Raw genomic sequence first — 10,353 nt, 5'->3', positions numbered from 1 at the left:
TAGCAGGGGGGGTTAATGCTGTTTCATAGATCTCAAGCTCACGGCCTCCTGGTTTGTGGATGATATCTTTACTTGCAACAAAATGCCGCCCTCTACTGGTCTGGAGAATTAAGTGCACTTGATACTGACAGGCTTAAAAATCAAGCCACTGTCTGATTGTTTCAAAGTGTTTTTTTTTTTTTCAATTTCTTGCTATATTACTATGACCGAAAAATAAATAAGTAAAGGAATAAAAAAAGGAGTGAGAGGCAAACCAAGGACAGGATGAAGGCTTGTTGTCACAAGGTCGCCATCTAGTGTTTCAAATTCAACACAGCACACTTGCTGTGGTGCTGTACATTTAAAGAAGCTGCATTCTTCTTTTATATAGGAGCTTTTATTGTCTTCAACAGATGTAGGAAAACGTAAAAATACCACATTCATATCAATTTCAACAACAATCCAAAGATCACCAATTATGCCATCTGTGTCTGAAATATTAACAAATCGGTAAACAAGCAGAATGAAATCTAATCTTGCTTGTGATCATTTTAGGTCATGAACTATCCATCTTTTAAATACCCGATATCACAGGTCGTCTGCACTATAGTGAGGAAAGCATGTAAGTACAGCGAGCAGGAAGCAGAATTAAGAAAGAATGAAAGAAGAAAGGTAGAAAAACAAATACATTTCTGCGTGGTCTCTCCAGTTTAATAATCTGTGTTTATTCTGTACACTCTGCAAATGCTTCATCTTCATACAAGTCCTCCAGCTCTCCATCTCTACTCCCCTCTCGGCTTACATTCCTGCGGGTGAGAAAAACGCTTGATCATGTTGTTGGAGGTAGGACTAAGTGAGATTGCAGACGAGGAGGAGGAGGAGGAGGAGGAGGAGCAGGAGCAGGAGGGGGGTTGGAGGGAAAACACTAGACTATAAATGTCAGAGAGTGCATGTCCTCCACAGCACAGCTCATCACATCAACCTCAAGAGGACACAAGAGAGACAGCAAAGCCAGCACAAACCACTCCGCTACGGAAGCCTAGAAAGGACATACTTGCATGTATTTATTTTCTAATGCATAATCTTGAGATATTTTGTGTCTAAAATCGTGTATGCCTGCCAGAATTACTCACCAAAGGTCATGTACAGCAGGCTTTCTCATGTTGGGAGTGATTAGCAATTTTCCCATTAAGTCGTTAGTCTGCGTCATCTAAACAGAAGACTTGAATTCTCTCTGACCGTCATGACAGTGATCTTGAACAAGTTGTTTTTGATCCCCTGATCTTTAGAAATTTAAAATCGTCCTCTTGTGCTTCTCTGCCTTTTGTCCTTGACAATAATGAGATCAATTGACCTGTTATCTCAAGGAAACAAGCTTTGTTATCTCAGGGTTACTAACTAATTAGCCTGTGATTTAAAGATACTGGCAGCCGATCACACATTCTCAGCTTTCGCACTCAACAACAACAAACCATGTGTCCACGTATTTTGGGTACAGCTCGTTGTTGAGAGCCTTGTGTTGTCTCGTCTCTCTTAAATCCTCTTAAGGTTGCACAAACAACTGATGAGCCGCGTCGTGTATGAACCACACAAGCTCAGTCTGGGCAGTTTTATAACATTTACCTCAGGGAGGGATGAAGCGTAGACCCCAATAAGCCCCAAGAGCCCCTGCAAGGAGATGTAATGTAAAAGGCCAAATTTAAACTCATGATTAACAGATAAAATTACATTTCACTGTGGCAGGACTGCAGCGGTTCAAGTCAGACATTTTGGAAAATTAACTTGCTTTTTGCTGAGAGTTAGATGAGAAACAGTAACTATGAAGCTAGAGCCAGCAGGCGATCAGCTTAGCTTAGCATAATGACTGTAAACAGGGGGAAACAGCGAGCCTCCCCTGTCCAAAAGTTACAAAGTCCACTTAGCACCTTTAAAGCTCACTGATTAACTGTTTAAGTGTAGAGTTAGCTAATTGTTTCCCCTTGTTTCCAGTCTTTGTGCTAAGCTAAGCTAGCTGGCTGTAGCTTTGTATTTAAATACAACAGTTGGTGTATTCTCATCTAACGCCGAGCAAGAAACTAAATAACTGTCAGTTTTTTTGAGCTTCTGTTGGGAAATCTGTAAGTTTTCCTGTGGATAACTGGTTGGCGCTGGAGAACAAATGGAGACTCAAAGTGTTCAATATTAAATACATAAGATATTATGACATAGGTAATTATGTGAAGAAATACAAAATCTGAAAGTCTTTTTTTTAACATTTAACTCACTTTCATCCTTCAGTTTATTGCAGATTTCATTTTCTTTCCTTTTTTCCAGCAGTTTTTATTTCCAATTTTCTTTTTTTACAACTTTTTTTAATATCACAAAATTTCAGAGTATCACACATAACTGCCTTACTTCATAAAAACTATGTCTTGTCGAAGAGTTTTTTTTTTTTTTCTGTCAGTGAAGTCAAACAGAGCAGAGCCTGTTATGTAACGAGCTGTTGAGTAGACAGCCAATCACGACTGACATCACTTATATTTTATTACAGCTGCTGGAACGGAAAGAAAAAACCTGCAATGAACTCAGTTATTGTATAAAGAAACTTGGTGAAGTAACATTTGATAAAAATGAGTTGAATATATTGAATATTAATAGTTATTTTTAAGCCATAGTGAAAGACATATTGTGTTTCTTCACACAGCTACTAATTTCATAATTACTCATTTATTTAATATTTTACACTATGGATTTCCACACATCCAGCAACATCCAGCTCCTGTAAAATAAAACCAGACCTTGAAACAAATGATCCATATTACTGCAGGCGGAGATATTTAACCTCTGGAGCTCGATGCCACAATACATCATCCCTCCAAGAAGATCAAATTCAAACATTTTGATCTTCTTTAAGCCAGCGATACAGCCAAACTACACCTGTCCAACTGGAAAATATTCACCTTTAATAACTACATCCTGTGTCCTTTAATCCACTCTCTGTTACAAAAGTTGTTGTCAAAGATTTCACCATTTACACATCAAAGATGAACAGACATCTGCACAGATTTCACTGTGTGGGAGACTGCAGTGGTGTAGGACTGGTGGTGGTGGTGCTGCTGCTGCTGCTGCTGCCTGGGCATGTGTGGAGGAGGATGTAGCTGCAGCTCCACATCTCTTCACATGTAGGTGTAATTAGCTGTGCCAGCGGCCCCCCCGCAGACAAGACTGGCTTGTTAATGGAAAACAAAAGCAGCGGAGCCATTACTGCTGCCGCAGGGGCATCCATTTAGCTTATCAGGAGAGGACAAATGCTTTTATCAGGCTGAGCGTGCTGCTAATTTAAGGACCGAAACAAAACAAACACAGTAGAAGAGCTAGTCGGTATGTAAAGATTAATGGTGAAGATATGATGGCAGATCTAACATATTTAAAATGTGAGAGACTCACAGCACATTCAAAGTATGAAACTGACTGATCTATTTTTATCCAAGCATCTGCTCGCTGCTTTGTTTTGTTAGAGGCCTAATCGCAGAGCTGGCAGTTTGGCTGAGCAGGATTTGCAGAGTAGGCTACTTACATAAGAAGACCTCCAGGGGCAGACATGGACCTCTCCGCCCGTCTGCCCTGACACTCAAACGGATTACTGAAAGAGCGCTTCCTCAGCATGGACTTCACCAGAATCTGCAGTGGACACCGGAGACAGTCTCAGTCAAAATATAAAACATTTACATGTTGTCTCCACACTGAGAGATACACCTTTAAATGCCAGTTTTTTATAACATCTTATTATACATACTATACCAAAGTTCTTCTATCCTCTCATATGAATATAGCAAAGTCTCAACTTTGTTGCCATGCTATAGAAGAAAACCACACGCCATTCTCCAAAACAATCATTAGCAAATATCATAATAATCATAATCACACATAGCAAATTGCCAGTTTTTTAAATTTAAGCATAATGTCATGCAGTTTCCTGTGTAGTTTGTCCAGGTGGTGTTGCAAAGCCTGAGCAGAGGCCATTGCCCGACTGTTTTGAGAACAAAGTCAAACACTGTCGCCGTCCATTTTTTGACTTGAAAAATGTGTATAAAAGTGGAAAAACATGCATGTAATATGAGAGTTACATTGGCTACATTGGCTGACAATTTTATGTTGTGATGTTATGCTGAATTCCTGTCAGAGTATAAGCAAGCTAACATGAATTAAATAGTTAAGGCCCGTGTCCATGCAGTTTTTTCTACGGGGCAGATAATTGCTGGCTGCGTGCTCAGGAACACTGAGATGAAGCCTGTGTGTGCTCAGAGAAAAGAAGGGTCAGGTGAGGTTTCAAATTTTGAAGTTCAGGTTTTGTAAATGTAGATGGTTGAAAGTTCATATAAATGACGGCTGCTTTAGGAAATACGTTTCCTCTCAAAGCAACATTATGTAAAATTTGGCTTTTTGTGTGATGTGGCGCCCCCCACAGTTTCTGAGAGCAGGCGAATCACAGGTCTGTAACAGTTTGTCAGACATAATAGAGCTGCTAACTACAAACAAAACTCAGTACATCATTACAATTTCTTGACCTCTTCAAGTGAACGTGTATGTAATGCTGTGATCCACTTACTGAAGTTAAATAGTGCCGAAACAAGTGATAGAGACAGTGAGGGTTCTAGACCAGTTTTAATAGGGGGGCCAGGTTGGGGCTGGCTTTTTTGTTAGGGGGCACATACAACCCGGAAAAAAAGATAAATCCCTCATTCAGACAAAACAGTGTTTACAAATTCAGCAATTTTGATTGGGTAGTAAACTGCTGAGACACTTTATTTCTGCCTTTCCCTTCAAAACAAAATCATTGCAAGAAATCTGTCATTGTATCATTGATGCAGACTCTCTGTTAGGGGGGCCACAGGGGGGTCCAGACTCAGAGTTATGGGGGCACTGGCCCCTGTTGCCCCCCCCCCCCCCCCCCCCCCCCCGAACCGCCCCTGGATAGAGACCCATTCACCATAGTACAAGAAACTTTACCGTCAATATGATTTTAAGCTTTTCATTTAACTGTAAAAAAGTGACACAATTTTGCTTTAATGTCACAGATAAGATTTGAACAACAGGCTGAAAGAAGAAGCCTGAACGTGAATCTTGCACCTGAAATACTCAAACCAGCAGCCAACTGTGGGTCCTCGAGGTGTTAAACTGTGACCAGGGTGTGAGCGGCGCGTGACTCACCACAGTGGAAATGCTGGTGATGAGTTTGACGCTGTTCAGCACCTCCTCCTCAGTGACCTCCACCGCCGAGCAGTGCTCCTCCTCCAGGGGAAGATGATTGGAGCCGTTCTCCGTCACCCACGGATGGAGCTGTTCACAACACACACACACACACACACACACATACACACACACACACACACACACACACACACACACACGTTAAAAAACAACCATCATTATGACAATTTAACCCAAACACGTCTTCTTTAATCAGATGTGGTAATTTTTTCTTTTCCACTCACCTTAATTTCAGGGATGGTGATTCTTGTTTCAGGGTTTTTATCCAGCATCTTCACAATGAGCTCCTTCAGTTCATCAGTTATCACAGGCCTGTGAAGTAAAGTACAATAAGTCACATGAATTTGTTTTCACATATTTCCTCCTGGAACAAGAGGTTCAACTTAATCATAGAGTTGTTTACTTTTTACTTTCCTACATAGATTTTCATCAGGAGCGGTGGTTGTACAACACTGAGGAGAACAACTCCCAGGATCCCACACTGCTTCATGATGTCATCAAACTACGTCTTTTGACTGAGGGACCATCAGTGACAGAAAAGCTCTACTGTGCAATATTATAACATTATGTTGTATCGATATGAATCCTCTTCAATCCCACAACATTATTAGTTATTCTGCTCTGTAGAAGTTTGCTCACGTGTCTGGAAACTCCACAGGTTCCTTCTTGATCTTGTTGTGCAGAGAGACGATGTACTCGTCATAAAAAGGGCACTGAAACAGGACAGACAAAATGAAAGTGGTGTAAACAATTATTCTACATTGTTCTACGTTCATTCTGCTGCGAACCTGCTTACCTTCCCAATGACGAAACAGTACAGCGTGACTCCCATCGCCCACACGTCTAACGCCTGGTAAACAAACACAGTGATCATCAGGGCTCTCAGTAGGCGTTTGGACATCAGTTCTTCATTTCTCACAATTAAACAGGAATCCAAAGCATTCAGTGGTTATTTTGGTCTGTTTCAGTTTTGTTTCACCTTTCCGCTGAAGCAGTTCTCGTGCTCAGTCATCATCTCTGGAGCCATGAAGGCCGGCGTCCCCGCCGTGCTCGACAGGAGGGCGTCCGTCCCCTCGAACTCGTTGCTCACTCCGAAGTCTGCGATTTTGATGTGACCATCGTCCCCCAGCAGCAGGTTGGAGGGTTTGATGTCCCTGTGGATGATCTTGTGATAGTGCACTGGACGAGACAGAGAAGACAACGTGTTGAATGAGTCCAAACTTTTCAACTCAGCTTTAGATTTTAAATGAAGCAACTTATGTGAAAAAGTCAGTGTGCGTACAATGAGTTTAAAAAAGCAAAGGTCAAGAGTTGAATCTCTGTTAGACATGTACAGTTAAACCTGTACTTACAGTACTCCATTCCCAGGACGACGTCTCTGAAGTAAAAGCGAGCCTGCTCCTCTGTGAAAGGCTCGTCTGTAGGCACCTCCATCACCGGGCTGATGGATGTGAGAGGTAGAGGAAGGCAGGAAGGAGTTTATATGTAGATTAAAATTTAAAGGCAGGTCGAAACTATCACGGATGTGAATGTGAAAGAAAATATAAATACCCTTTTGTCACCAGTTCGAAGGCTTGAGGGCAAACAATCAGAATTTAATGACTCACCCACTTTATATTGACACATAAACGTAATTGCTGCAGGAGAGATGAACGAGTCCCTACCCATGTGGAGTCCGTCTTCATGAGGATCATCGAGCACCTGCAAGACAAATACCACCTATATACTATCTTCATTTCAAGCTACACAAGAAACTTGCAATCCCAAAGAGCTCTCATGGGACCCTCAAATTGCCCTGCGATCAGTTGCAGCGAGTGAGGACTGGGTCATGTGACTGACCTCCACTAGCTTCACAACATTATGATGGTCCAGCTTCTTCAGGATGGCGATCTCCTTGTACACCTTCTCCAGAGGCAACGTGGCTTTAGGGAACAGATCCTGCTGTGACCCTTGAGGAGGCGGGCGGCCTGAAATCACACACAAACACAAAAAAACGTATGACCACAGACGCCACAGGAACAATACAAACTCATTTAGGCATTCGAACGTCTTTCATCAACTCACGGAAAAATCCACACTGCTTCATCAGCTTCTTCTTTGAAACGACTTTCATCGCCTGAGTAGATGAACACAACGATGGTCACGACACGTACATATTCAGATTGTAGGTTAGTTTGACCGTGAAAACAGCATTTATAAGCTTCAACTTACATAGTACTGTTCAGAGTCTTCATTGTAAGCCAGCTTCACCACTCCGTATGAACCCTGCAGTGTAGAAATAACACACACGAACAGATTTACAACCAGCTGTCGACACTTGCGCTGCTCATATGTAGGATCCTGCACTCATTGATCACCTTTCCAATCTCTTTATTTAATCTATACTGGTTGAGCTGGACACAATCCTGCAGAAGACAAAGAGATTTCAATCATTAATGGATCTCATGTTGAATTAAGTAGAACCATTGAACTTCTGTGTCTCTGGTCTCCTCACATCAGCGTCTGTGATGGACACACGTTTGGTCTCAATGGTGGGCTGTCGGGCTATGCGGCTCCGATTGTCCTGCAGGGACATCTTCCGGTCCGACAGTCGGGCCCTGTTAGAGCCGGTGGCCCTCGGGGGGCCGGGCCTGTGGCCATTAGGCGGTGTAATTCGGTTGGCGGCCACGTTCATGGCTGCCACCAGGTCGGCCAGCTCGCCGTTGTGCTCCGAGTCCAGCTCCGGCCTGCAGGCGGTGTCGATGCTCATGGTGTTGGTTGGTTCTGTTTCACACTTCAGATTGGTAGACGCACCAGAGGAGGCATCACTGCGCTGGAAGGCAGAAATGTGGAAAAATCACAAAATCACACACGATGATTTGATTTTACAAAAACACACATTGTAGTTTCAATGAATGTACTTACATTTAATTTTCAAAACACTCCTTGGCTACAACTGTATTACAGAAGCAAAATACTTCATAGTTTAAATCGTTTTAGTTTAAATCACCTGTTTGAATGTTAGAATAAACTTTTCCAAAACCTTCTGACAGTGTTTACATAAGAACGGACGGACTTAAACGGCTTTACTGCACAGATTTCTTGCAGGGGAAGAGAAAAAGAAAAGAAAACCACACATGAATTGTTCATTGTGTTTTCTTGCACGCGTCCTCCAGGTGAGTGTCTAAACGTTTCATATGTAAACTGCCAGCTTTACCTTTGTGCATCATCCATTATGTACAAAGTCAATATCTGTTGTGATGTTTCTGAATAAGATTCTGCACAGCTCTCCATAAAAAGGGCGGCAGTAAACAAAACGGAACTCATTCTCTATCATCCAGACACATAGAAGATATCTGCTTTCTTGTATTGACAAACCGTCCAGTTTCATCAATACGTGGTGATGAGCAGGTATGAGACCATGTTGCCTTTATAACCTTTCTTTTAACAAAATAACAGTATCATGTTGTATTTTGATCACAAGCTTTAATATCTGTGTCTCTCAGCACCCAAACTGCACTTTAAAACCTGAAAACAATCAGACTACTGCCTTCTTGTCTTCCTTCAAGCCTCACATTAGAATTATGTGTAACATTAGAGATGGAAACACAAGAAACAACAGCAGCAGGTAAGAGTCGACGCCTGCCGAGTACGACTTGCTGTTGCCTAAAATACAACACAGGGAACTTTAAAGCTTCTTATGTAACAGAGTAGAGAGCTTTACAGGGTGAGTTCATTCACAATACCTGCACAACACACCACACAATTGTAAGGGCATATGATTAAAGACAAATCTGTGCCTTTGCAATATGTAAAGCTTTAAAAACATCTCAATCAAAAAGTGATAATCAGTAGCTTCTCGTATGCAGTTAAAGCCTCATACTCCTAATCTGGATCTTTAACATATGTCTCTAATAAAATTCTGTGTAAAGTCAAACATAAGGTAAATGATTTACTCACACGGTGGAGGTGTCCTGTGTTGAGGGCCGTTGTGGTTAATCTGCATGCTGTCCTCTCAGGAGGAGAAAGTCCTCTGTGTCTCAGCGCAGGACTTTCACTGCAGGATGAGCAGAGACGCGGCTCTGCGTCGCTCGTCTTAAGGATTAACCGAGGCCACATATAGCTGAGTTATTCTGAGGGCGGCCGGGCGGGATCACCTGAAGAACGACCTGTGATGTCATCAGGAGAAACCCCAGAGTCACCCCACAGTGACAGGAAGTCAACAACACACATCAGTTAGTCTGTGTGGGGAGATCAAAACAAACAGTCCACACGGTTGTTGATGAAATACAGACAGAAATATTCTCTTTTTATATGAAATGACCGTATTGTATCTCACACGTGATTCAACATGAATAACAAATACATGTTGTTGTTTTTTTCACAATGAATCACAGATATATTTTTCTCCACAAACTATTTTAAAACATCCCTAGATTACAGTGTTACGTCATGTCATTAACAGGCTGCTACACTGATCTTTATGAAGGAACGCTTAAAGACCCAAATGTACAAGTTTCTTACAGCAGCAGAGTAACATTAATGTTATTTTTCAAAGCACGATGAGAATAAAAATGTTTTGATCGCATTTAAAGCAAAGAACAAGACTGGAAGTAGAATAAATGAGCAAACAATACAAAATAGGCAGGAAAACTACACAAAAGTCAAAGTGAATAAAATACCAGACAGTAATAAAAGATGAAAAACAATAACAATATATATATATATATATATATACATATATATATATATATATATATATATATATATATATATATATATATATATATATATATAAACGGATAAAACATGTCGGAAATAAAACAATATGTTTTAATAAAAATGAAAACATATGTTTTTTTAAAGATTAAAAACATTTTTATTAATCTATTTTAGATTAAAAATATCTAACTTTGATTCTTGGAAAAATTAATATCTCTAATATCTCTAATATCTTCTCCACAAGAAGTTGTGCTATTACATCATTAACATTATAGCCTACATATTGAAATTTCGAATTTCCTCCCAGAAACTATGTAGTGCCCCTTTTATGTGAATTAATTCATCAATATCGCAGACATCTTATATCTTCATGAAGGCATAATATCTCTGAAACACACTGAAAATATGAAATCTAACACCTAA

At 40.8% G+C, this 10,353-nt stretch overlaps 1 protein-coding gene across 2 annotated transcripts; it reads right to left on the bottom strand.

Moving 5' to 3' along the window:
* Positions 1 to 681: 681 nt before the first annotated feature.
* camkk1b (calcium/calmodulin-dependent protein kinase kinase 1, alpha b) lies at positions 682 to 9,342 on the bottom strand. 2 transcript variants are annotated; one of them, XM_030440689.1, is made up of 17 exons: positions 9,169 to 9,342; positions 7,724 to 8,041; positions 7,587 to 7,634; positions 7,441 to 7,494; positions 7,294 to 7,345; positions 7,069 to 7,196; positions 6,894 to 6,930; positions 6,781 to 6,802; positions 6,582 to 6,670; positions 6,209 to 6,408; positions 6,026 to 6,079; positions 5,869 to 5,942; positions 5,454 to 5,541; positions 5,170 to 5,298; positions 3,536 to 3,639; positions 1,603 to 1,647; positions 682 to 785 (listed from the first exon to the last, which is right to left on the bottom strand). In XM_030440689.1, exons 1-17 carry the CDS (start codon positions 9,325 to 9,327, stop codon positions 704 to 706), a joined length of 1,683 nt encoding a protein of 560 aa, XP_030296549.1. In that variant the 5' UTR covers positions 9,328 to 9,342; the 3' UTR covers positions 682 to 703. The 2 variants fall into 2 exon arrangements, with proteins under 2 accessions (XP_030296549.1, XP_030296555.1); XM_030440695.1 differs by lacking the exon at positions 1,603 to 1,647.
* Positions 9,343 to 10,353: the final 1,011 nt, after the last annotated feature.

This window comes from Sparus aurata, chromosome 2, assembly GCF_900880675.1.
Source record: "Sparus aurata chromosome 2, fSpaAur1.1, whole genome shotgun sequence".
NCBI lineage: Eukaryota > Metazoa > Chordata > Actinopteri > Spariformes > Sparidae > Sparus > Sparus aurata.
This window is presented reverse-complemented; position numbering and strand designations above follow the sequence as displayed.

Excerpts from the sequence above, each read along its gene's own strand:
- camkk1b (XM_030440689.1), bottom strand. The coding sequence starts at position 9,327 with ATGTGGCCTCGGTTAATCCTTAAGACGAGCGACGCAGAGCCGCGTCTC. Across the intron at positions 7,346-7,440 it reads AAGACTCTGAACAGTACTAT|GCGATGAAAGTCGTTTCAAA; the intron begins GTAAGTTGAAGC and ends TCATCTACTCAG. Across the intron at positions 5,542-5,868 it reads CCTGTGGAGTTTCCAGACAC|GCCTGTGATAACTGATGAAC; the intron begins GTGAGCAAACTT and ends TTTACTTCACAG.